General features: G+C 47.0%; 2 protein-coding genes across 2 annotated transcripts; both read right to left on the reverse strand.

The window, feature by feature from the left end:
* Positions 1-1817: 1817 nt before the first annotated feature.
* LOC138260850 (threonylcarbamoyl-AMP synthase-like) lies at positions 1818-7823 on the reverse strand. Its single transcript, XM_069209273.1, has 6 exons — positions 7720-7823; positions 7366-7560; positions 6546-6708; positions 4394-4559; positions 3816-3910; positions 1818-2586 (listed from the first exon to the last, which is right to left on the reverse strand). Exons 1-6 carry the CDS (start codon positions 7738-7740, stop codon positions 2501-2503), a joined length of 726 nt encoding a protein of 241 aa, XP_069065374.1. The 5' UTR covers positions 7741-7823; the 3' UTR covers positions 1818-2500.
* LOC138262472 (uncharacterized) lies at positions 7746-19873 on the reverse strand. The gene is made up of 6 exons (XM_069212364.1): positions 19459-19873; positions 11127-11288; positions 9445-10905; positions 8432-8686; positions 8240-8344; positions 7746-7807 (listed from the first exon to the last, which is right to left on the reverse strand). Exons 2-6 carry the CDS (start codon positions 11272-11274, stop codon positions 7746-7748), a joined length of 2031 nt encoding a protein of 676 aa, XP_069068465.1. The 5' UTR covers positions 11275-11288; positions 19459-19873.
* Between the last annotated feature and the right edge of the window lie 7993 nt (positions 19874-27866).

A 27866-nucleotide genomic window follows, 5' to 3' on the forward strand; every position in this document is an offset into this window, starting at 1 on the left:
TAGGCAGGAATGTGATGAGAAAAGCAAATAGGTTGTTCTCCCTCTCCAAACTCAAGCAAGCCACATCAGTAGTTGTTGGCCCTCCTACTTTTGTCCTCGAAGTTAGTGGCCTTCCATTGAAGGTTCCATACCAGGAGTTTGGGACCTCTTTTTTTTAGGTCTGTCGCGTTTAAAAGGTGTCCAACTGTAGCCAGCAGCTTGATATTTCGGAATTCATTATCTGTCAATTGACATAGTTTCAGCAGGGACTTCCTATACTCAATTTATTGAGGTTTTAAATTCCTTTATTTTATTCATTAAAGTGACTAAAGTAAGGTAGGAAGCATTGTGATTCAGAGGCACTGATTGTGCTCATTTTTATGTTAAATTTTAAAGTAAATTAATTTCATGTCTTTACTTTAAAAGTAGAACTAAACAGGGAAAATGCTACATAGGTATTAAATTAATTTTGAATTCAAACTTTAATCAATTGAAATATATTAAATTAAATTACATTATTTTTTCTGAAATTCAAATTAGAAATAAATTTGCATCAGAAGAAAAAATATTTTGAATGTGCATTAATAATTATTAAAAGTGGTGCATAAAATTCAAGCGTGTTAAGCTCCTCCTCGACTGCAATGTTGAAACTAGTAAATTACTAAGCCTGTTGCTTCAATGCTTTGGTATGGGCTTTGTCAATGGCATGGAGAAGATCCAACGCAATGGCTGAGTGGTCAATCCCAGTGCTGTGGATTGAGTAGAAGGCAGGAACTGCGTTCACTTAAATTATTTTCATAGTCTTGTTTAACAAGGTCGTATTAGTGAATTCAACTAAAGTTTACATGGCAAAATGAGAACAGAGCTTTCAGCAGAGTATTGCACGAGTATCAGGTTTGCTGTATCTTGCATTAGCAGGTAAAAGTCTAACACATTAGTAAATTATTGTTTTGATATTGGGCTTCATAGCGCTCTTGTCAAACATAGGTGCTGTTTATAACATAACCAGCGTTGCCATTGTAATATTTCTATGCCTCATCCTAGACCAGGTGTCCAAGGGCTGAGTGGTTTGTAAATGCCACCAGAACTCCAAGATGGCAATAAAGCAGATGCACGTGTGGCCGCACTGGGACATATCACAAGTTACCTGGTGTGTGTTCTTTAGGTTTGATCTTTACTTTGGGGTGGTTTGCTGGCAACAAATCCTGTTCCCTTTAAACTGTGGCTCCCAATGACCACTGATTGGATTTAGAAAGTTTAGGGTTTCTTTACTTTTATTAATAATAGTGTTAATAAAATACTGGACAATAGTGAATGTTTGTGGATTTGTGTGATTCGGTGGCTGCTGCTTTTATTGCATAATTTATAGCATGTGGTACATAACTTGTGGTTTTCAACAGAAAATGTTCTTTCTACCTCAATTCGATCAAAATAATATTGTCAGAGAATGTGCCAGATAATTTGTCCTTTCTTTCTAATTACTTTTGGTGGCCATGTCATATATTTGTGTTCTACGTGGTCCATATTCTTAATAGCCCAGACGATGGTAAACTCTGCTGCAGGGTGCTGTTTGGGGCTGTGATTATGACGACAAAAGCCCATATTCCACTAAGAACCATGAAATATGTTCCAACCATCACAGTTACTAGAAATATATAGGTTTTATACCACTGAGTGTTATGCAGTAAGAACACACGTACACACACACACTCCTTTCACAGCTGCATCACAGGAGGATTCATGGGAAGTCCCCCCCCCCCCCCCCCACACACACACAGCAAAGAGAAAAGCCAGTTTGTTTTTCAGGGCTATTTTATTTCAATAAATACAAACTCTAATACATTAAATAAGTTAACAACAATGTGTACGTCCCTGAGACTCAAGACCTCGTATCAGTGATTCTTAAAGCCCCTCTCGAGTGGGTGACCAGCACCATCGAGTGAAGCCAAGATCGGGGTGTCTGGACCTCACAGTATTCTGTCACACAAGCCTGAAAGGACCAGACATCCTCTGTGTACCAAAATAAATAGAATGTATCACCAACGCCGGTATCAGCAATGAACTACAATTCCTTTGAGGACAGAGGGTAAAAAATATAATATTTAAGAAACGAACGAGAAAAGAATGCAACAGTATACCGCGTAGGTGTCTGTACCCCTGCTTTCTGGGGGCGTGGAATGGAGGATCTGTGATGTGCACATCTCCAAGCGTTCACTTTCAGGTCAATGTCCTGTTGGAGCGGGAAGGGGAGAAAACACCTACATGTCAGTCCAACTGAAGCCGCCGGTTAAAAAAGTATTTTCGCCTATCTGTAAGAATGTCTGAATGCACAGTCACCGGTAACAGTCTGTTCTGGCAATGTCTTCCCTCCGGCTCAGGTTCTATGCAGATATCTGGCCTCAGATTGTGATGTTTCCGTTTCTGGTTAATAAAGTGCAAATCAGAGATGGGTCTGGTCATATGCGGAGGATGCTGTGGTCAGTAGAACAAGACTGGTCTTCAGGGAATGCGGTTGGTAACCTCAGACCTGCGCGTTCTTCACCCGCTCGAACGTGTGCATGACGCGGGAGGTGGGGACGCAGCCCTCCCTCACGATGCTCAGGATCCCTGGAAAAGGAAGAAACACAACACCATGAGGGTGAGAGAGCTAGGACATGTCTGATGTGAGCAGCAGCAGGAGGGAAAAGAGACAACCATAATGAGGAGGGTGGGGATTGGCCCCTCAGTGATCAGCAGGTGATGGAGTGCAGGTGGGAATCGCCCTAACACGTGGAATATGTTGACTGGAGAAATGATGGGTCCGGAGGCATCAAATGAGTGGAGCAGGGAGGGGGTTATCAAGTAAACAACACAGACTTGAAAACTCTGACTAACAAAATATCTACCACACATAAGTATCTCCCTGGAAAAATGTCAAACTGCAGTAAACCCACTATCAAGCACTTGGCCAATACACTCAGACAGGAGATAGAATAGTAAATGAACTCAGTAATCCAATACAGAGGAAGTGACTGGAATTAGGAACTTTTAACGGCTAAAATGCTCCTTAAAGAGATATTTGTGTACATCTGTGCATGGTCCATATTTACTAATTCTGCATGTTAGACTCTGTGAATCTGAGGTCTCTGTTTTTAAATGGGACTAAGGTAAGGACCTCCAGGCATTGGGTTGCTTGGACAGGGTGGGATTGTCCCTGAGAAAGAAGGATGACTGGGGAAAAAAATAAAAAGATCCTACATTGGGGGATGTTGTCTTATTGAGGGAAGCTCTGGGTCCATGTGCTAAGTCTGGGTGATTTTTTAAGTACTATCGTAAAATTGAATTGTATGCACTACCATGAAAATTTCATGCAAGATAAAGGCAAACCACATTTCACACCATTCATGTAATTTTGGGGAAATTGGACGTAAACAAATTATGCAATATTGTACACCAATGATAAAGAGAAAGACGATTTAAGTGGAAAATGGTTGTGGGGGGTGTCGAGATCCGGGACAGGTATGAAACCCCTGGTGGCATCCCTGCAAACTTAGAACATGCTCTTGGAGTTTTCCTCAGGGGCTTGATAAAATGCAACTTTTAGTTAAACATTCATGTGGGCCCCTTTGGTGCTTCAGCTGTCCATTTATTTTGGGTTTTGTAGGTCTCTATGCCCTGGACACCAAGAACACACTAAACCAGAACTGGTGTTTCCTAAACCTTTGGTAGCTTTTTGGTGGACATGATGGGATGGTGGGGAGCAGAGGTCCTTGTTCACATCTATGGCTGTTATTGAGTCTAGTTTGGGAATACAGAGGGCAGAGATGAAACAGAAACAAGCAGTGGCTGAAACCCACCTTCATCTATCCTCAGACAGTTCACCACCGTGGAGCCTACCATTTCGTAGGAGTCCCCATCACACAGCACCCCCTCCAGCTTGTGCCGCAGACGCCTGGAAATACAAAATCACTCATTGAAAGTAATCATAGACAAAGGCTCAGGTGTTGAGGTTTGAAAGGAAGCTGCAAACTTGAAAACATCCACCTGACCTCAACTGGTCAAACACACCTGTGTTTAATGCCCCCACATATAGTCTTAAGCCAAGCATCTCCAATATTCTAACGTATGGCTGTGATATCACAAACACCTTTAGCCCCTCCCTTCACCTTTTAGTAGCACCTTTAGAAGCCCCCACTAACAGCACAAGTCTAGTCTGATCCTCAAAAAAACCTCATTCAAGGTGGTCCACCACCCATCAATACTCCTTCTCTTCTACTTTCAGCATCCTCACCTCATGTCCTTCTACAACCTTTGCCCCTGCCCTCATGTCCTGGCAGCATCTGGTGACTCTCAAACCCCAGGCACCATCTTTTCCACGGAAGGCCCACTCACAAACCTTTCCTGGTTTCAGCCCCTGTTCCGAGTGAGTACTCACGAGATGACCATGTCGTGGTGGGTGCTATCACACTCCCCGCTGGGATTAGCTGAGGTGATTGCCAGAGGGCCGGTCATGTCAGTCAGGTGGGCGGAGATAGTGTGGTCTGGCACTCGGATCATGATGGAGTCTCTGGTGCCCACAATGTCATACGCTGGTCCAACTCCTGCAGGTGGAGAAAATAACAAAATTAATCAGCAACATGTCAGGTGTGAGGGAGTGAGCATTTGTGTTTGGCTGTATTTATTTGCTCTGCATCATGAGGTGCTGTACAACAAGTCCATCAGTTGCAGACCTGCCATCTAAAACATTTTTTTATGGTGTGAGAAGGGGGTGGTGCCTTGGGGGGGGGGCGGGGGGGGGCTCATGCATAGAAGTAACTTAGAGGCACTTCTGCCCCTGCTCCACCCCCAAACCTGCTGCTCCAAAAAAAAAAAAAAGCTTGCTCTTGAGGCTGTTGCCGATGTATTAGGGTGTTTTCATACCCATAAAAGGACACGGGCAGGTCAAATCCTCAGATAACGACCTGGACAACCACAGTTCAAGGGGTTGTCAGCCAGTTTTCTCTCCCACCATGTGATATCGGCTCCTCACCGTGTGACCAGGTAAAAAGAGCCGATATCGGGTGTCACACGGCTGCACCGTGTGAGTTGGCAGGTCTGCAAATGGCAGTGCTTAATCTGAGATGATGTTTGAATTGTTTAGTTTCAGAACAGCTAGACTTAATTGAGGTTCTTGGAAACGTTATTGCACCGGTTGTGCAGAGGACAGACGTGTACACTTAGTATAAAAGAGATTGTGCTACTAAGAAAGTATTAGAAACTGTGAGAGACATTAACTCATTTGTTTGTTCTTTTTTAACAGTCCAGCTGTCAGCAAGACATACTGTTGCCAATTCTTCACAATAGGCTCCAACCAGAGAAGTATTTATCCCTCATCTAATCCTAATTCTGTGGCTTTTTGATGTATCATACAGGTTGCATTGGGGACTATTACACAACAAAAAAGTGCACTGGCATCACACAAATTATGTATTTCATACATGCATTGTTTACAGAAAGCAACCCTCTTGTTCTTTGTTTTGTCATTGCTACATGGTTTATTTAATGTTTTAGTCAGGAACTGTTCGAGAGTCACATATATGTATATGTTTACATAAACACACACACACATAACATACACTCTCAGACACACACACACACATATACATATATACACACACACAACGTATAAGGATGGACAATGAAATTGTTTAAAACAGGATATGTATTGGTAAAGCCAGTAGGGCCAGCTTTAAAGTGATAATACATGGAGAGAAAGGAATGCACAAATGTAGTATGCTTGCATTAGCGCATTAAAGTCAGACCTGTTGATGGTGCCAGTTAGAGAAAAGGGAGGGGATAGGGGGTGGCACTGCCAGAGAGGGCGGTGCAGGTGGCACATCCAAAGAAAACTCCTATGCCCGGCCAATAAGCTTTAAAAAAAACCAAATGTTGTTATGTGGTAAATAGGAACTCAGCTGTGAATGGGGCCAAAGGCCTGTACTTGTGAGAGAGGGTGGAGACTGAGACATTACAGAGTGGGGTGCACGAACCCGGATATGTAAATACAATAGTGATATGAGATGCTGGCCTGTACGTAGAATGGGGAGGAGGGGGGTCAGTGGACACTGATATGGACATGCAACAGCTACATGAGATGGGATATGTAGACACTAGGGGGTGATGGCGCATGTAATACCTGCATGAGATGGGGTGTGCACATGTTGGGCGGGGGGAGATTAATGGGCCCTGGTAAATACATGCAATAGTTACATGACCTGGAGGTGTGTAGACATTAGGGGGTGAATAGCCCCTCATATGTACATGCAATCCCTGAATAAGATGGAGGACTGTAGACATTAGGGTGGTGAATGTAATGATAGGTGCATGTAATACCTGCATGGGAAGGGGGTCAGTCACATTAGAGGGGTAAATGAAGTATGATATGGACAAGCAGCACATACATGAAGTGGGCACACCCTGAATTGCCCCATGCACGGCTTCTGGCGTCTGTATACCCCTCATTCTTCTACCTTCCCCCAACCCACCCCTCCCTGGAGAAGGAAAAAAACCCTGAACTGGCCCCGGCAGGCAGAAGAGGTCAGACTCACCCAGGCTCCTCAGCCACTCCCCCTTCTGGACAATGCAGCTGACACCCCCAGGGTAGACGCTCTCCATAAAGTCCCACAGCAGGGGGCTGAAGGGGGGTCTCACGGCCCGCAGCTGGTCCAGGTGGGAGATGCAGATACAGATGGGCTTCTCCAGGGGTCGGTCCTGAGGAGGAGAGGAGAGAGGGGAAATGAATGGTGGAGACAGAGAAGGGGGAGTGCAGGGGCTTCAGACATTATGTGCAGGATCACATGATGAGACCCACAGAGCTTAGACACAGTCACAACACCTCTGTAAATAAACCAAATGTCTCTAGTGCTAGCCACCAGACTGAACACGTTAGATGCCTGTATGAGCTTCTAGTTACCTGCAGCAGACAGACACTGATCACAGAATTCAATCGAAGGCCCCCCTCAGAGAGGTTGGTGGATCTAAGAAGGCAGACTCATTGTGTGCTCTGGGTCATTAGTAACCTTCTTGAGATGTGATGTGATAGATTCTCAATAGGCTCCTTTGGCCCTGAAGCAGGATTCTCTCCTGAGACCCTGTGGGGGGCCTGGAGCACACAACCCCCTGATTGCCCCCACCCCTCACTCTCTTTGCACAGTATGACATGATAATATGAAAGCTGGCTGCTGCAGATAATACATTAAGGTTTGGCGCTAGAACTTGGTATGCAGACATTGTCATGGTAATCCCACACCAGCAAAAGGGTTTTACCCGGTCACTTCCATGACAGTCTCTCCACCCCCGGGGTGATTTATAGCCGTCCTAGTAAAAGTTATCCCTTATTCCGCCGGAAGTCCGCTTCTCGGTGCTCACCTTGATGGTGTAAATCTTCTGGATGGCCTCGGGGTGCTTGCAGGAGGCCGCCAGGGCGTAGACTGTGTCTGTGGGGACCCCGCACACCCCACCCTCGTCCAGCAGGGCGGCGATGGTCCTTAGACTGCTGGTGCGATAGGAATCGGGGCACACGCAGGAGTCGGACGCCTCAACTTTCTCCTCAGGCTTCGTTTCCTAAAAGGACACAGAGCAGACAAGGAGTGAGACAGCGCCACCTACAGCTGCCCTTGAGCAGCACGTGCACATCCCCAGTGCTCTAGTTACTTGAGGGGCATATAGGAACTGTGTTAACTTAGAATAATACTAGTAAGAACGCATGTACTTTCACTGTACCTTGAAGAGAGGGGGGCCCATGGGAATCAGGTCCTTGCTGAAAATGCAGTTTCCAAGAGATGCAGCCGCGCCGTAGACACAGACGACACTGAAGACGGACAAAACCGTGACTGAAAAAAACACAAAGACGGGAAAGTGAGACTTTAAGTTCAACAGTATCAGCAAAAGAGACGCGTGTGCTGTTCAAGTTGATGTTAAACCAAGCCAATTCAGGTTTGTGACTGACTCCATTCCAGCCCTCCTTGCTTTGAAGAGCCCATTCATGATATGTAACCAGCTCTGGAAGAACGAGGCATGTGACCGACTCTATTTCACCCTCACAGCTTTTAAGAAGCCCAGGGTTCGTCAGACACACGCCAGCCCTTTCTACAGACCACTTCCTTTTAGCCCCCACCACAATACAGATGGGCTCAGGGTGGCACTTGATAGTAATTGCCTGTTTATCACGTATTAACCCTTTAGAGGCCACCGACATGCAGTAACACACAAGAGGACCCCACAGTGCAAGGAGGCCACTTACTCTCGAGTGGGAGCGGCAGACATCCCAATGTGAAGAGCAGGAAACAGACTATCACGGCCTCCATCAGCAGGGCGAGCAGCATCAGCACCACATTGGCGCAGGCGACTGTGGAACAAGCAGAGCAAGATGGCGTCAGAGATCGCAAATTACATTTTAGAGGTAAACGTGGATCGCAGTTGCTTAGGTCTTTACATGAAGCCCGTACGAAGCCCAAGAACTGTGCACATGGACCATAAAGTGGTAGACACTGGCCGGTACCCATCACAGCTGGACGCAGCTGCCGCCTATCAGGGCCGCTGGTCTTCAAGTATTCAACAGAGGGATGAGTGGGCATCGTTATCCGGAGAGACTTACCCAAGGACATCAGGAAGACATTGATGACCAGGAAGGTGACGGCACCAACAGTGAATGCACCATAACTAGTGGCTTCAATATTCAACAGGGGACCTGTAGAGGGAAGGTGGAGGGGGCAGAGTTTTAGTCATGTATGAAACAGAACATAGGAGCTCTTTCTTTAAAGGCAGGGCCAAGAGAGGCCAGGAGCAGAGCCAGGAAATGTAGGAGTACCACACACCAATTATGGGGCTGTACATTGGTTTCTGATGATGCCTAAAAGTGTACTTTCCACTTCAACCTGAACAGGTGTGCCCTGATTTGGTGATATGCACTTCTGAAAATATCTGATCCCAGTACAAGTTGTTTTCTTGCATATGACAGAAGATAAACAGAAAAAGAAATGTTGGTAAATATGCCCCTTGTTATCGGAAATGACTGGTTATTTAAAATCAATGCCTTCTGGTTCTTCCCTCAACTGGATTATCAACAATAGTTTAACCAAATTCATGAATGGTCCCATAAGTCATTACCCCCCTCCTAGTGACCACCATCTATGTTCCTCCTCAACCCTTTACCCCACACCTGACACCCATAACATATGACCCCTCCCAGGTACTTCTGCAGATCACTGGTTAGCAAGAGCCTTCCAGCCAGATAAAGGCCTAATTATGATGTCTTCAAGAACCAATCCTGTATGGATGGCTACTCTAAATTATTCCAATAAACAAAAATATAAAACATTGAACTTCCTGCAGCCAATCAGAATAGAATGTCCCATCACAATAGTTCTACCCCACCCCACATCCCCTGAAGGTATAAGACACATTATAACAGAGACACATAGTCAAGAGAAAGAAATCAGTGGATACCTGCGAGCCGCAGCCAGGCCCATGTGGCCCATACAGCAGCATAACAGAATGGTAGGACCGACCCAAATCTTCGACCTCTCTGGACCACGATCCTGCAAATGTACAACTGGAATAGAGCTCCGGGGATCAGCACCCAAGGGATGGAGAGGTGGGCTCTGGTGGGGTCATCAAAGGATCCCTTGATGGCAGAGAGTGAAGCCAAGCCATTGCAGATGAAGAAGAGGGCATCAGGGAGCTGGCAGCTGGTAGTGCTGACCTCCTGACCCTCCTTAGACCTGCTGGTGATGCGCTTCAGGCACAGCAGCAAGTCCTGGAAAGTAGCTGATGACATCACTTGTGGTCCAGTAGAAATCAAAGACTTATCAGCAATAGAATTAATGAGGCTGGCAAAACTGGCGTAGAGGGAGGTGGCTGTGTAAAAGCTGCAGACCACTCCAAAGAAGATGTGGGATCCCTTGAGGGGAATCTGATGGATGGTGGAGACAGTGAGGAGAAGAAAGCAGGAATTCTGCAGCAGCTCCAGGAGGTCCCTGTTGAAGGACATCAGGCAGAGGATGGACGCGGTGACCAGAAAGAACCAGCCCCCCACCATGCCTGCTCGGCTCTCGTCTACGTTGTCCACCGAGAGGAGCACCGTGAGAATGAACTCTTCCCAGGACATCACCAACCAGTACAGGCTGTGGAGTCCAAGCCTGGTGGTCTGGTAGACATCTTCTCTCAAGTAACTGTAGTAGCTCCCGCAGAGCTGGGACAGCGCATTGATGCTGACCCAAATGGCACCAATGTAGAAAGTCTTCATGTAGCCAAAGCAATAAAAGGCAAAGATGAACGAGGCCACTGCGTCGCCGATGTGTCCCAAGGCCATGGGCTCCGCGTACTTGGAATTCTTCTTCTTCTCCTCCCCGATGCTGCTGGAAGAGGTGCTGTTGGCCAAGCCCAAAAGCAAGACGCTGAACATGGGATTCCCGAAGCCTGGAAGGACGTTCCTCTGGGTCAAGCCCTTCAGGAGCAGGACTGTGGCACCATAGAACCCAAACAACACAATGAGCAGCTCTAAGGTCCCGGAGACCACCAGCGCCCACTGTCCGAAGAGCCCCACTGCCTCAAAGACCAGCGTGAGGGTGATGGAGCCAAAAACGAAGGGCATGACGTAGTTAACGGTGGCTGAGCAGAAGGAGAGGATGAAGGCGATGGCGGTATATGCCACCAGCCCTGCTACTGCGCTCTCACTGACCGGAAGAGGGGAGGCGGCCATGATGGCGTGGCTGTCAGAAATGTTCATGGTTTGCGTTGTGTTGTTGATGGTGGGATACGCTCCCAGAACGACACGTGTAGCCCCGTAGCTGCTCCAGAGGGCGGCGAATGTCACAAAGGCGGTGCTCCCAAGGTGGTCATACTTCCTGAAGCACATGAAGCCTGCAATGAGTTGTGTCAGTCCTCCAATCAGAATGAGATGGACTCCTGTAAAAGATAACACAGTCATTAAGCAACACATGCATGTATGTGTGTGTGCTCACGTGTGTATGTGCATGTGTGTGTTGGTGTGTCTGCGCCCGCGTGTATGTGCATGTGTGCAACGCGCTTGTGTGCAACCCCTCCCTCTAAGTATCTTGTACATGACATCTCAGCGCCACCAGTAACTCTTTGTGTGATCTGTGACTGCCACCAGCTGCCACGCTCACCTGCCAGGATGTTCTCCACCCCTTCAGCGTTCACCTTGGTGTGGAAGGAAAAGAAGTTCTGTAGCGCCACCAGGAAGGCGCTGATGACGTTGGCGAGGAAGCCCATGACGGATGGTTCACTGTAGTACACAGAGGCGAAGCCTTCCATGGTGAGGGGCAAACCTGGGGGAGGTAAGAAGAGACAATGAGTAAGAAATTAGCCACAGGTGAGAGGGAAGAAGAGGTGAGGCTGGGACAGGAGTTGAGGGGGAGAAGAGGTAAGAATGAGATGGAAGTCCAGTAATTGGGTGGAAGGCCCAGAAATGAAAGACATGAAAGTTGTACACTGGGAGATGGAACACAAATATGAGAGTGGGGCAGTGGGAGATGGAAGACACATGTGAGAAGAGGACAGTATGTGAGATTCGAGCCAGATTTGAGATAGAAACTTAGGGTGGGAAGGGAACAGGAAGTGAAATGTGAACAGCCAATGAAAGAGATGAAGAGGATGAGATGGGGGTGGACAGTGAAAATTAGACTAGGACAGGGCGTAAAATGAATTTAAAGGTGAGAACATGAGTTGAAATCTGGCATAAGTTTGCGAGGTGAGTTAAGAAGTTAAATGTGAGCCAAAGGTGAGATCTAGGGCAGGTGTGAGATAGGACAGGAGATGAGAGGTGGGCAGGAGGGAGGAGGGGTGGGGGGTCATAGCCTGAGAAAGGGGGAGATGTGAGACAAAGAAATGCAGATGGTGACCTGGGGAAAGCACGTGACATGAGACGAGGATAGTCGATGTAATGAAAGGTTAGACGAACTCTGCCCAACCTCTTCAAACAGTTGAATACATATAGAGGACTCAGAGATCTGTACATTAGCTTATGTCAGATGCGATAATTGTCCATGTAGACAGTATAGGGGAGACATTAAACGACGATGGGCGAACCCCATGGTGACGTGGGCAGGCGACTGCACAGCAGTGGGACAGCACTTCTCAGTAAGGGTGAGACCACCTTTCTGTCTGTACTTTTACACAGGTGAACACATAAGGTTCACCTAAAGAGACAGGAAAATCTTGATGCCTAATGTTGGCTCAGTGAGTTAATACTAGTGCTCGCCGATGGCAGGTGTGATCTGTAGTCACGAGCCTGAATCCTGACAGGGCCAGTTCAGCCTTCTATGCTTGTGAGGTCGCCACCATTACATTTGGAACAGTATCTCACGTATTGTTTACAGCGATTAGAAGCTACAGATGTGAGGTATAAAACGCTACACACAGTACGTTCATAATTTACAACCGCAGCGGGGTTCACAGGAGCTGGCACCTGGGTTTACAGACGTCTTGATGAAATCTGTTCTTTCTAAGTTGGGGATTTCTCCGAATATGAATCAACTTTATATGAGATATGTAAATACGTAGTGCTGTAAACCAAATAATTAACGTGCATGTGTTCACTCTGGAATCGCTAGTTAAAAGGGATTTAAGGTATTCGGCCGTTTCTTAAAAACATGCGTTTAGCATTTTGGAGGTTTTACAACTTTTAGATTCAAACAGCGATAGACACGCACGTTCTGCGAGTTCTCAATGATTGAAATCCTGTGGCCTGCACGAGGACAAGGACAGGTGTTCACATCAGTGCCTGTTTCATCGTCGCTTAACTCTTTCATGTCCCCGAGGGCGTTGGGGAGAAGGGGGAGGGGCCTCTCTCTCTCTCTCTCTCTCAAAACATATGACCCTGTCACTTCCAACAATGACCATCTCCCCCAGTCCCACCGCCCCTTCCCTCACGTCACCTTCAGCGCCGTTACCATGGAAACGCAGATGCCCTGAACGGAAGCTCAGGTGAGTTCATCGCAGAGGCAGGTACTGGGGGACAACCTGCGGGACAGTGACAAGGAAGGGAGAGGCACAGAGATAGGAAGAGAGGGAGGGAGAAAGACTGGAGAGTGGAGGATGGGGTGGAGGCGGCACGTGAGAGGGCGTCCCCGGATAGTGAGGAAGGGAGAAGAAGGAGAGAGCGGAGAGTGCAGGGGCTGAAAGTCCTGCCCGGACGGCAGCGTACAGACTGACAGGCCCTGGCTGTACACTTCAGGACAATAGTGTAAAGAGGGACAGAATGTACTCACCAGGAGTCAGGACAGTAGTGTAAAGGGAGACAGACTGTACACACCAGGACAGTAGTGTAAAGAGAGAGAGAGACTGTACACATCAGGGCAGTAGTGTAAAGAGAGAGAGAGAGAGACTGTACACATCAGGACAGTAGTGTAAAGAGAGACAGACTGTACACATCATGACAGCAGGGTAAAGCGGAACAGATTGTACTCACCAGGAATCAGGACAGTAGTGTAAAGAGAGACGTACTGTATACATCAGGACAGCAGGGTAAAGAGGGACAGACTGGACTCACAAGGACAATACTGTAAAGAGAGTCAGATTGTACTCACCAGGAATCAGGACAGTAGTGTAAAGAGAAAGACTGTACACATCGGGGCAGTAGTGTAAAGAGAGAGAGAGAGAGACTGTACACATCAGGACAGTAGTGTAAAGAGAGAGACAGACTGTACACATCAGGACAGTAGTGTAAAGAGAGAGAGACACACTGTACACACCAGGACAGTAGTGTAAAGAGACAGAGAGAGAGACTGTACACATCAGGACAGTAGTGTAAAGAGAGAGAGAGACTGTACACATCAGGACAGTAGTGTAAAGAGAGAGACAGACTGTACACATCAGGACAGTAGTGTAAAGAGAGAGAGAGAGACTGTACACATCAGGACAGTAGTGTAAAGAGAGAGAGACAGACTGTACACATCAGGGCAGTAGTGTAAAGAGAGAGAGAGAGACTGTACACATCAGGGCAGTAGTGTAAAGAGAGAGAGAGAGACTGTACACCTCAGGACAGTAGTGTAAAGAGAGACACAGACTGTACACATCAGGGCAGTAGTGTAAAGAGAGAGAGAGAGACTGTACACCTCAGGACAGTAGTGTAAAGAGAGACACAGACTGTACACATCAGGACAGTAGTGTAAAGAGAGAGAGAGACTGTACACATCAGGGCAGTAGTGTAAAGAGAGAGAGAGACTGTACACATCAGGACAGTAGTGTAAAGAGAGAGAGAGAGACTGTACACATCAGGACAGTAGTGTAAAGAGAGAGAGAGAGACTGTACACATCAGGACAGTAGTGTAAAGAGAGAGAGAGACTGTACACATCAGGACAGTAGTGTAAAGAGAGAGAGAGAGACTGTACACATCAGGACAGTAGTGTAAAGAGAGAGAGAGAGACTGTACACATCAGGACAGTAGTGTAAAGAGAGAGAGAGAGAGACTGTACACATCAGGACAGTAGTGTAAAGAGAGAGACAGACTGTACACACCAGGACAGTAGTGTAAAGAGAGAGAGACAGACTGTACACATCAGGACAGTAGTGTAAAGAGAGAGAGAGATAGACTGTACACATCAGGACAGTAGTGTAAAGAGAGAGACAGACTGTACACACCAGGACAGTAGTGTAAAGAGAGAGAGAGACTGTACACATCAGGACAGTAGTGTAAAGAGAGAGAGAGAGAGACTGTACACATCAGGACAGTAGTGTAAAGAGAGACACAGACTGTACACATCAGGACAGTAGTGTAAAGAGAGAGAGAGACTGTACACATCAGGACAGTAGTGTAAAGAGAGAGAGAGAGACTGTACACATCAGGACAGTAGTGTAAAGAGAGAGAGAGAGACTGTACACATCAGGACAGTAGTGTAAAGAGAGAGAGAGAGAGAGATTGTACACATCAGGACAGTAGTGTAAAGAGAGAGACAGACTGTACACACCAGGACAGTAGTGTCAAGAGAGAGAGACAGACTGTACACATCAGGACAGTAGTGTAAAGAGAGAGGGACTGTACACATCAGGACAGTAGTGTAAAGAGAGAGACAGACTGTACACACCAGGACAGTAGTGTAAAGAGAGAGAGAGAGACTGTACACATCAGGACAGTAGTGTAAAGAGAGAGAGAGAGAGACTGTACACATCAGGACAGTAGTGTAAAGAGAGAGACAGACTGTACACATCAGGACAGTAGTGTAAAGAGAGAGAGACAGACTGTACACACCAGGACAGTAGTGTAAAGAGAGAGAGAGACTGTACACATCAGGACAGTAGTGTAAAGAGAGAGAGAGAGAGAGACTGTACACATCAGGACAGTAGTGTAAAGAGAGAGACAGACTGTACACCTCAGGGCAGTAGTGTAAAGCGAGAGAGAGACTGTACACATCAGGACAGTAGTGTAAAGAGAGAGACAGACTGTACACATCAGGGCAGTAGTATAAAGAGAGACACAGACTGTACACACCAGGACAGTAGTGTAAAGAGAGAGACAGACTGTACACATCAGGACAGTAGTGTATAGAGAGAGAGACAGACTGTACACATCAGGGCAGTAGTGTAAAGAGAGAGAGAGAGAGAGACTGTACACCTCAGGGCAGTAGTGTAAAGAGAGAGACAGACTGTACACATCAGGACAGTAGTGTAAAGAGAGAGAGAGAGACTGTACACATCAGGACAGTAGTGTAAAGAGAGAGAGAGAGAGACTGTACACATCAGGACAGTAGTGTAAAGAGAGAGACAGACTGTACACATCAGGACAGTAGTGTAAAGAGAGAGAGAGACTGTACACATCAGGACAGTAGTGTAAAGAGAGAGAGAGAGAGACTGTACACATCAGGACAATAGTTAAAAAGAAGCAGACTGTGCACACCAGGACAGTGGTGTAAAGAGAGAGACAGACTGTACACATCAGGACAGTAGTGTATAGAGAGAGAGACAGACTGTACACATCAGGGCAGTAGTGTAAAGAGAGAGAGAGAGAGAGACTGTACACCTCAGGGCAGTAGTGTAAAGAGAGAGACAGACTGTACACATCAGGACAGTAGTGTAAAGAGAGAGAGAGAGACTGTACACATCAGGACAGTAGTGTAAAGAGAGAGAGAGAGAGACTGTACACATCAGGACAATAGTTAAAAAGAAGCAGACTGTACACACCAGGACAGTAGTGTAAAGAGAGAGAGAGAGAGACTGTACACATCAGGACAATAGTTAAAAAGAAGCAGACTGTACACACCAGGACAGTAGTGTAAAGAGAGAGAGAGACTGTACACATCAGGGCAGTAGTGTAAAGAGAGAGACACAGACTGTACACATCAGGACAGTAGTGTAAAGAGAGAGAGAGAGACTGTACACATCAGGGCAGTAGTGTAAAGAGAGAGAGAGAGAGACTGTACACATCAGGACAGTAGTGTAAAGAGAGAGAGAGACTGTACACATCAGGACAGTAGTGTAAAGAGAGAGAGAGAGAGACTGTACACATCAGGACAGTAGTGTAAAGAGAGAGACAGACTGTACACATCAGGACAGTAGTGTAAAGAGAGAGAGAGACTGTACACATCAGGGCAGTAGTGTAAAGAGAGAGAGAGAGAGACTGTACACATCAGGACAGTAGTGTAAAGAGAGAGAGAGACTGTACACATCAGGACAGTAGTGTAAAGAGAGAGAGAGACTGTACACATCAGGGCAGTAGTGTAAAGAGAGAGAGAGAGACTGTACACACCAGGACAGTAGTGTAAAGAGAGAGAGACAGACTGTACACATCAGGACAGTAGTGTAAAGAGAGAGAGAGAGACTGTACACCTCAGGGCAGTAGTGTAAAGAGAGAGAGAGACTGTACACATCAGGACAGTAGTGTAAAGAGAGAGAGAGAGAGACTGTACACATCAGGACAGTAGTGTAAAGAGAGAGAGAGAGAGACTGTACACATCAGGACAATAGTTAAAAAGAAGCAGACTGTGCACACCAGGACAGTAGTGTAAAGAGAGAGAGAGACTGTACACATCAGGACAGTAGTGTAAAGAGAGAGAGACAGACTGTACACATCAGGACAGTAGTGTAAAGAGAGAGAGAGAGACTGTACACCTCAGGGCAGTAGTGTAAAGAGAGAGAGAGACTGTACACATCAGGACAGTAGTGTAAAGAGAGAGAGAGAGAGACTGTACACATCAGGACAGTAGTGTAAAGAGAGAGAGAGAGAGACTGTACACATCAGGACAATAGTTAAAAAGAAGCAGACTGTGCACACCAGGACAGTGGTGTAAAGAGAGAGACAGACTGTACACACCAGGACAGTAGTGTAAAGAGAGAGAGAGACTGTACACATCAGGACAGTAGTGTAAAGAGAGAGAGAGACTGTACACATCAGGGCAGTAGTGTAAAGAGAGAGAGAGAGAGACTGTACACATCAGGACAGTAGTGTAAAGAGAGAGAGAGACTGTACACATCAGGACAGTAGTGTAAAGAGAGAGAGAGAGAGACTGTACACATCAGGACAGTAGTGTAAAGAGAGAGACAGACTGTACACATCAGGACAGTAGTGTAAAGAGAGAGAGAGACTGTACACATCAGGGCAGTAGTGTAAAGAGAGAGAGAGAGAGACTGTACACATCAGGACAGTAGTGTAAAGAGAGAGAGAGACTGTACACACCAGGACAGTAGTGTAAAGAGAGAGAGACAGACTGCACACATCAGGACAGTAGTGTAAAGAGAGAGAGAGAGACTGTACACCTCAGGGCAGTAGTGTAAAGAGAGAGAGAGACTGTACACATCAGGACAGTAGTGTAAAGAGAGAGAGAGAGAGACTGTACACATCAGGACAGTAGTGTAAAGAGAGAGAGAGAGAGACTGTACACATCAGGACAATAGTTAAAAAGAAGCAGACTGTGCACACCAGGACAGTAGTGTAAAGAGAGAGAGAGACTGTACACATCAGGACAGTAGTGTAAAGAGAGAGAGACAGGCTGTACACATCAGGACAGTAGTGTAAAGAGAGAGAGAGAGACTGTACACCTCAGGGCAGTAGTGTAAAGAGAGAGAGAGACTGTACACATCAGGACAGTAGTGTAAAGAGAGAGAGAGAGAGACTGTACACATCAGGACAGTAGTGTAAAGAGAGAGAGAGAGAGACTGTACACATCAGGACAATAGTTAAAAAGAAGCAGACTGTGCACACCAGGACAGTAGTGTAAAGAGAGAGAGAGACTGTACACATCAGGACAGTAGTGTAAAGAGAGAGAGACAGACTGTACACATCAGGACAGTAGTGTAAAGAGAGAGAGAGAGACTGTACACCTCAGGGCAGTAGTGTAAAGAGAGAGAGAGACTGTACACATCAGGACAGTAGTGTAAAGAGAGAGACAGACTGTACACATCAGGACAGTAGTGTAAAGAGAGAGAGAGACTGTACACATCAGGACAGTAGTGTAAAGAGAGAGAGGCAGACTGTACACATCAGGACAGTAGTGTAAAGAGAGAGAGAGAGAGACTGTACACATCAGGACAGTAGTGTAAAGAGAGAGAGAGAGAGACTGTACACATCAGGACAATAGTTAAAAAGAAGCAGACTGTGCACACCAGGACAGTAGTGTAAAGAGAGAGAGAGACTGTACACATCAGGGCAGTAGTGTAAAGAGAGAGAGAGAGACTGTACACCTCAGGGCAGTAGTGTAAAGAGAGAGAGAGAGAGACTGTACACCTCAGGGCAGTAGTGTAAAGAGAGAGAGAGAGACTGTACACCTCAGGGCAGTAGTGTAAAGAGAGAGAGAGAGAGACTGTACACCTCAGGGCAGTAGTGTAAAGAGAGAGAGAGAGAGACTGTACACATCAGGACAGTAGTTTAAAGAGAGAGAGAGAGAGACTGTACACATCAGGACAGTAGTGTAAAGAGAGAGAGAGAGAGACTGTACACATCAGGACAGTAGTTTAAAGAGAGAGAGAGAGAGACTGTACACCTCAGGGCAGTAGTGTAAAGAGAGAGAGAGACTGTACACATCAGGACAGTAGTGTAAAGAGAGAGACAGACTGTACACATCAGGACAATAGTATAAAGAGAGACACAGACTGTACACACCAGGACAGTAGTGTAAAGAGAGAGAGAGAGAGACTGTACACATCAGGACAATAGTTAAAAAGAAGCAGACTGTGCACACCAGGACAGTGGTGTAAAGAGAGAGAGAGACTGTGCACACCAGGACAGTGGTGTAAAGAGACAGACTGTATAGCGGCGGACAGTGCAGACAAGGACAGCCGTGTACAGAGAGACAGTCAGATATAACACGCCAGGAGATGAGTGCAGAGAGAGTAGGGACAGGCTGCAGATCACTGCACCTGTGTAAAGTGAGACAAGTGTGAAGGGGCAGGGTGGAATGTTAAACGAGAGACAAGGACATGATGTACACACTAAAACGTACATGCGTGGGTCGGTTGTTCTCAAGAGGAAAGGAAGTGTCGCACAGAGACTGAGAGTTTGTACACACCGAGGGGCGGGAGCTCTTTTCTGTGAGGGACGCTCCGGTGAGGGCCGGTTCTGTCTGTCCTGTATCCGAGGCTGCTGTGGTGAGGGCTGCTAGCTTTCTGTGACCCAGGAACTCTCTGTCAGGGTCTGTCCTGTTCTGGCCCTGTGACTGAGGGTCGGTCTTGTCTCTGAGGAGTCTGTGAGGGCCGGTCTTGCCCTGTGGGGGTTGGTCTTGTTGGGGATACTCTGTGAGGGCTCCTCTGTGAGGGTCGGCTGTGTCTCGGAAAAGTCCTCTGTGAGGGCCTGTCCTGGGCTCTGAGGGGTGCTCTGTGAGGGTCGGTCTTCTCTCTGAAGGGTGCTCTGTGAGGGTCGTTGTTCTATGGGGGTGCTCTGTGAGGGTCGTTCTTCTTTGGGGGTGCTATGTGAAGCCCTCAGCAGTAGCTGCTCCTCTTCTTCGGCATGTCCTCTCCTCGGCAGGTTTTATACACAGTCTGAAGGTGGGAGGGGCTGGAGGGAGGGGTGGGGTGAGCCTCAGCCCTGCAAGGTGTGTGGAATTTCCACCTCGTCCTCCATCCGACTCCCCCGAGCTCCTCTTCACTGGGTGGGAGGGGGGCGTTAACGTAACTTTTATTTATGTTGGAACACAGTTTAAAACACATAGATTTCTCTTCCTAGGACACAGGTCACCTGCCTTGTGCCCACCTCTGACGTGGCAGTGACGTCACCGAATAGAGCTTGGAATGTGATAAAACACGAATAATGACGCGAAGGAAGAACTCGAGAGATGACGTAATATTTAGTTGAAGAAATTTATATTTAGAAGTTCATTCTTGTAATAATAATAATAATAATAATATTGCAATTTGTATTTTGACATTTATTATAATTATTAGTATTATGATTAGGTGGTGCACTGCCCTGCTATGTCTTTCACAAGGAGATTACTGTGGTGACATCTGGACAGAGGGGGTGGCGCAAGGCCCATGGTCTGGGTCATACATGCACAAGGAGCTTCACGTGGCACCACCAGAATAAAATTGGAGAGTGACGCAGTCACCTGCTATGTATTTCACAAGGAGGTCACTGTGGTGACATCAGGATTGATGGAAGTGGTACCTAGGTGGGTCTTTCACATAATGCTCTGTTTGGTGAACCTAGGAGGGCAGAGAGAGTGAAGGATCCAGCTGTGTCTTTCACAAGGAGGTCACTGTGGTAACATCAGGATTGATGGAAGTGGTGCCCAGATGTATCTTTCACATAATGCTCTGTTTGGTGAACCTAGGAGGGCAGAGAGAGGTGCAGGATCCAGTCTTTCACAAGGAGCTTTCTGTGGTGACATCCAGAGTGAGGGTGGGAAGTGGTGGACCCAGGCATGTCCTTCACAATGCGTTCTGAGTGGTGAACCCCAGGATTGCACAGAGAGGTGCAGAATCCAGCCGTGTCTTTCAGAAGAAGCTCAGCTCCCTGTGGTGACACCAGGACCGAAGGGAGTGGTGCAGGGCTTTGGTCTGCCTATCTAAGAAGCTCATGTGGTTCCACCGAGGTTGAGGAAGTGATACAAGTCCTAGGCATATGTTTCACAAGAGGTCTTTATGGTGACACCAAGGGGCACAGGGAGTGGTGCAGGGCCAAGGAATATCTTTCACAAGGAGCTCTCTGTGGTGAGAAAAGAGGTGCAGGGAGGGGTGCAGGACACGGGTATGTCTTTCACAAGGCGTTCAATATGGTGAACCTACGGGTGCAGGGAGTGGTGCAGGGCCTTGGTGTGGCTTTCACAATGACCTCTATGAAGTGACATCAGGAGTCGGGGTAATGGTGAAGGTCCCATGTGTGTCGTTCATAGGGAGCCCCAGGTGGTGACACCGACATTGAGGGAAGTGATGCAGGTCATAGGCATGTCTTTCACAAAGAGCTCTGTGTGGTGAAACCAATGGGTGGCAGGAGTGGTGCAGGGAGCAGCAATATCTATCACAAAAAGCACCATGTGTCACACCAGAGCTAGATATGGTGACATCAGGAGGGCAGGACTAGGCCACGGCCAGGTATGTGTTTCACGAGGAGCTCCACATGGTGACAGTATCAGTGAAAAGAATAGTGCAGCGCCCGCGCGTTTCTTTCACAAGGAGCTCCGTGACGTAACATCATCAGTGAGGGGAATGGCACAATGCTTACGCATGTCTTTCACAAAGAGCTCCATGTATCACACCAGAGCTAGATATGGTGGCATTAGGAGTGCAGGGCTGGGGCACGTCCAGGTATGTATTTCACAAGGAGCTTCATGTGGTGACACCATCAGTGAGTGGAATGGTGCAGGGCCCACGTGTGTCTTTTACAAGGAGCTCAATGCGGTGACATCATCAGTGACGGAAAGTAGAATGGTGCAGGGCCCACGCTTGTCTTTCACGAGGAGCTCCATGTGGTGACATCAACAGTCAGTGGGATGGTGCAGGGCCCACGTGTGTCTTTCACAAGGAGCTCCATGCGGTGACGTCATTAGTGAGTGGAATGGTGCAGGGCCCACGCGTGTCTTTCACAGGGAGCTCCATGTGATGACATCATCAGTCAGTGGAATGGTGCAGGGCCCACACCGTGACATCATCAGTGAAGGGAATGGTGCAGGGCCCACGCTTGTCTTTCGCGAGGAGCTCCATGTGGTGACATCATCAGTCAGCGGAATGGTGCAGGACCCACGCATGTCTTTCACAAGGAGCTCCATGTGGTGACATCATCAGTCAGTGGAATGGTGCAGGGCCCACGCTTGTCTTTCACGAGGAGCTCCATGTGGAACATCATCAGTAAGTGGAATGGTGCAGGGCCCACGTGAGTTTTTCACAAGGAGCTCCATGCGGTGACATCATCAGTGAAGGGAATGGTGCAGGGCCCATGCTTATCTTTCACGAGGAGCTCCATGTGGTGAAATCATCAGTCAGTGGAATGGTGAGGGGCCCACGTGTGTCTTTCACAAGGAGCTCCATGCGGTGACATCATGGGTGAAGGGAATGGTGCAGGGCCCACGCTTGTCTTTCACAAAGAGCTCTATGCGGTGACATCATCAGTGAGTGGAATGGTGTAGGGCCCATGTGTGTCTTTCACAAGGAGCGCCATGCAGGGACATCATCAGGGAATGGTGAGGGGCCCACGCTTGTCTTTCACGAGGAACTTCATGTGGTGACATCATCAGTTAGTGGAATAGTGAGGGACCCAAGTGTGTCTTTCACAAGGAGCTCCATGCGGTGACATCATCAGTGAGTGGAATGGTTCAGGGCCCAGGCTTGTCTTTCACAAGGAGCACCATGTGGTGACATCATCAGTCAGTGGAATGGTGTAGGACCCACGCGCATCTTTCACAAGGAGCCCCATGCCATGACATCATCAGTCAGTGGAATGGTGCAGGACCCACGCGCATCTTTCACAAGGAGCTACATGTGGCGACACTAGCGCCCATAGTTATACTTTTTTAGTGCCGCATTTGCGTCGTGTTTTGACGCAAAATCGACGCAAACTTACAAAATACAATTGGCCCATATTTATACTTTTTGACGCAAAACTGCGCTAACGCAGTTTTGCGTCAAAAAAATTTGTGCCGGCTAACGCCATTCTGAAGCGCCATGCGGGCGCCGTATTTATCGAATGATGTTAGCCGGCGTTAGCCGCCGGCGCCGTCTGGTGTGCGTTAAAAAAACGAGGTACACCAGGCAGCGCCGGCGTAGGGGGATATGGGGCTTGGGCGTCAAGAAATGGGGCAAGTCAGGTTGAGGCAATTCTTTCGCCTCAACCCGATTTGCACCATTTTTTTTCACTCCCAACCCCCATAGAAATGACTCCTGTCTTAGCAAAGACAGGAGTCATGCCCCCTTGCCCAATGGCCATGCCCAGGGGACTTCTGTCCCCTGGGCATGGTCATTGGGCATAGTGGCATGTAGGGGGGCACAAATCAGGCCCCCCTATGCCACAAAAAAAAAATAAAAAAAAACACTTACCTGAACTTACCTTAATGTCCCTGGGATGGGTCCCTCCAGCCTTGGGTGTCCTCCTGGGGTGGGCAAGGGTGACAGGGGGTGTCCCTGGGGGCATGGGAGGGCACCTCTGGGCTCCTTCAGAGCCCACAGGTCCCTTAACGCCTGCCTTTTGCAGGTGCTAAAAAATGGCGCAAAAGCGGCCGTACGTCATTTTTTTTGACCCGCCCACTCCTGGGCGTGAATTTTGCCCGGGAGTATAAATCCGACACACATGCCTCGGAGTCGATTTTTTAGAGGGGAACGCCTACCTTGCATATAATTAACGCAAAGTAGGTGTCCACGCTAAAAAATGACGCTAACTCCATGGACTTTGGCGCTAGACGCGTCTAACGCCAAAGTATAAATATGGAGTTAGTTTTGCGTCGGAATTGCGTCAAAAAAACGACGCAATTCCGGCGCAAATGGAGTATAAATATGCCCCAATTGTATTTTGTAAGTTTGCGCCGATTTTGCGTCAAAACACAAAGCAAATGCGGCGCTAAAAAAATATAGATATGGGCCTAGAAGTGTAGGTGGATGCACGGCGTCGGAGTGTAGGTGGATGCATAGGCCTAGGAGTGTAGGTGGATGCATAGGCCTAGGAGTGTAGGTGGATGCATAGGCCTAGGATTGTAGGTGGATGCATAGGCCTAGGAGTGTAGGTGGATGCACGGCCTCGGACAGCCTTTCTCAACAGGATCACTGTGGCTATCCCTCCTTTCACTTCAGAATCTTCTGATTTTACCACAAATATTTAATAGAGTTAAACCGTAAAAAATGCCTCCTCTTCTTTTTGTGCCCGTGAAGTGAGATCTCCGAAGCAGAGGGGGGCAGACGGAAGGAGGGGGGTCACACCGGGCATTCCCCATACCTTCCTGTTCCCGAAGGGAAGTTCCATCTCTTCTGGGGCTGAGGGGTGCTGAAGTAGGCACCGCAGGGGACGCCACTCTAGGCCTTTGTTTCGGGAGACAAAAAACACCGACATTAAATACCTCTATATTCAATTATTTGAAAAGCGCGGGACAGGTCATTGTCGACGTCAGAGCGCTTTACAAAGATGCCCACATACATAATATGTAATTAAAAACAACTTTAACTGCATAAAGGTACGAAAAGCCGAAGCGATATCTGAAAGCAGCCCCTTTTGAGTGTTATCTTCATAGAGCGGTACCCGCCCCCCTCCCCACAGACACAGCTCTCACCCGTCTACCCTTCCACCCCCACCTCCTCTAACCCCGGGGGTGCGGAAGGGAACAGGTTCAGAGGGGGCTTTGAGTCAAAAGTGATAGCACTTCTGTCCAATCAGAGACAGTCTGAGATATATATTCAAACACACGCGAGACTTTTTATTTATGTTTTGCAGTTTTATGTGACGCGCGTTTGACCAAAGGATATTAACGCGTTACATGAGCACCGGATTACACTGTATAATGCCAGATTCGTTTTGCTCTTTTGTGTTTCTAGGCACGCGGAAGTAAAGTGACTTGCCTAGAATCACAAGAAGGTGAATAGACGCTGGGATCCAGATCTGGTCCCCATGCCACTAGCCCACATCTACGTCTACAGTAGCAAGAGAGTACACACACCTAACTCTAACAATGGTTACAGCAACATTTAGGAAGTGTTTAACTTCTTACACAAACTGCAGTGCTGAGCAGTGTGTCTCGATTGCCCATGGGCGTCGATTCACCAAGATACCAGGGGTACTTGGAAGTGTCATCATACACGCGTTGACCCTTATGATGTCAGAGGAAGTGATGTCACATGACCTTAACCCTCATGACATCACAAGAATTGCACACTCTTACCCTAACTCACTAATTCTCATTCTCTTGCTCACTCTTACTCTGACCCACCTATACATTCTCATTCACTCACCTTCACACACACACACTATTACACACACTAACATACATGCTCACGTAGACACACACCCTCTCACCCGAACTCTCTCTCACTCACATGCACGCATATAAAATATACTGAAAAGTATTTTAAATCACTTACCTGAGATGCCAGTGTAGGTTCCGTTTCAGATCCTGCTTTCATTACATTAAAAGTGAATTATATATTGTTCACTATTAATGTAATTAAAAGTAGCAGAAAAAGAGGCTGGAGCCTGAAGCTGGTAACGAGAGCTACCCCTCTGTTTTTGGCACTAATTGTGCCACCTCTGAGGCCAGGGGTCGTAGCAGCGATCTCTAAACGACATCCATATGTGTGGCCCTTATATATGACATTATGTGGTTATGTAGTTGTACTTACAATCAGAGCCTGTGCAGCGACGGCCACAATGAATAATTAACTAATTTTAGATCTGCACTTTCTTCTGAAAATAACTTGGGCCCTTCACCATTTGCTGAGTCAGACTGGATGTATTGCCACGTTTGGAGAAGGAAGAAAACAAACTTTGTATTTTTTCACATATGTGTCCTGTCCATTTTCGGGTCCCTGACGTCATTCTCAGTGTCTCTTAAGCCTCTGTCTGGGAGTCTCATGCAGAGACTGCAGAAGTCCAACCAATGCATTCTACATGTAAGAAAGGTAATTCACCTTTCTCAGTCGCCCCCCAAAATGAGTCTTTTGGGGTGTATGAAGGTACTGTTTATGAGGGTCCCTGGGACCACTGGTAGAAACGCGTACCCTTCGCCCCGGCCTACTCCGCCAGCACTTTCTTCCACAGTTCACCTGCCCCAGCCTGGACTCAAGGAAGTGCATCCGAATCATGCAATCATTCTTTATTACAACTGCACCCCTGTTTCGGACTAAAAACATTATTATGTTTTGGTCTCAAAAAGCAAGCATTGCCCCGGTAGTTCCCAGCAGGTAAGAGAACTGCTTGGCGTGTAGATGAGCTCCTTGTGTAAGGACAGAATACCGTCCCTCACATTGGAGGTAGCCAGTGGTAGAACTGCCAAAAACCATTGCCCCATGCTGCATGATATAGTGGGCAGAATAAAAATGTGATTGAGACAACTGGCCGATGGATGAAGAGGGCTGGATGGAAGCCCCTCTAGGTAAGTATCTTAAACATACAAATTTAGTAAAATATCTTGGCTAACACCAGACCTAAGAAGTGTGTGTTTTCCCCTTTTGTGTTCTATGAATTAGTGTGGCCCATCCCTGTCTATACCAGTCTGAGGTGGGATGGCTCCTCCAAATCCTGGAACTATATGCTATATGGAACCACTTGCCTGCCCAGGTCGCACCTGCAGGTTTTGCTTCAAATAACTTTTTGAAAAATCAATAATTCTCTTCAAACGAACGTATCCAAGTCTTTTTACGGTTTATTCACAACAATCATTTACTTGTTTTTTGCATTTCAAACCCTTATATGGATTCCAACATTGATGGTTGTTTATCCATCAACCATAATCGATAAATCCAACTTTAGCAGTGTCCACTACCCAATGCATTTCGGGTCTAATGATCCTTCTTTAGGGGTCTCTGAGAAATGAAAATATAAAAATCTATCAGCACCAAAGACAGTCTCTCTATTATTTCAATTCAAATTATAAATGTGAAGTGTACCCTTATAAACCTCACTAAGGGCCGCATGTACAAAGCATTTTTCTAGTCGCAAACTGGCCGATTCACAGTATCGGCCCGTTTGCGACTAGAAAAATGCTTTTTGGGATGTACAAAGCCCAAACTGCAATTCAGTAACTTGTTACCGAATCGCAATTTGGGTTTTGTGATTCGGTATTCGGAAGGAGCGTGTTCAGGGTGCCCTCTCTTAATACCAAATCTAAGTGGTATGTATGATTGTTTTGTGAGCGTGAATGCGGTCGCAAAACAATCGCAGTTAGCACCAATTTCAAATTGGTGCTAACCCATTTGCAAAGGTGAAGGGGTCCCCAAGGGACCCCTTCCCCTTTGTGGATGCATGCGAAAACGTTTTTGAAGAGCAGGCAGTGGTCCCACGGACCACTGCCTGCTCTTAAAAAAATGAAACTGAAAGGTTTCATTTTTTTTCTTTTTAAAAGGAAAACTGGCTCCGTTTAAAAAAAATATTGATTTATTGAAAAGCAATCACAGACATGGTGGTCTGCTGACACCATCAGGCCACCATCCCTGTGATTTTTTTGATTCCCCTGGGTCGCAAATTGCGACCTACTTAATTAATATTAATGAGGCAGGTCTATTTGCGACCCACCGGGAATCGCAAAAGTATCTCAATGGAGTTTCTTACATTTGGAATAGGAAATCGCAATTCCAAATATTCGTACATGTGGCCCTAAGTGACTCAGTGCTCAAAAAATCCAAGAACAATCCAAAAATGTGTGCAAACCTTTAAAAACTGCCTTGTGCAATTAAAAATCTAGCCCAGAAGCAAATAAACTGTGCATGCTGCTCCACAGTAGTGATCACATTAAACCAATGCAAGTGCTTTGCAGCACACAAACTAATACAAGCATTTGCAATGCAGAGG

Source organism: Pleurodeles waltl, chromosome 10, assembly GCF_031143425.1.
Source record: "Pleurodeles waltl isolate 20211129_DDA chromosome 10, aPleWal1.hap1.20221129, whole genome shotgun sequence".
NCBI lineage: Eukaryota > Metazoa > Chordata > Amphibia > Caudata > Salamandridae > Pleurodeles > Pleurodeles waltl.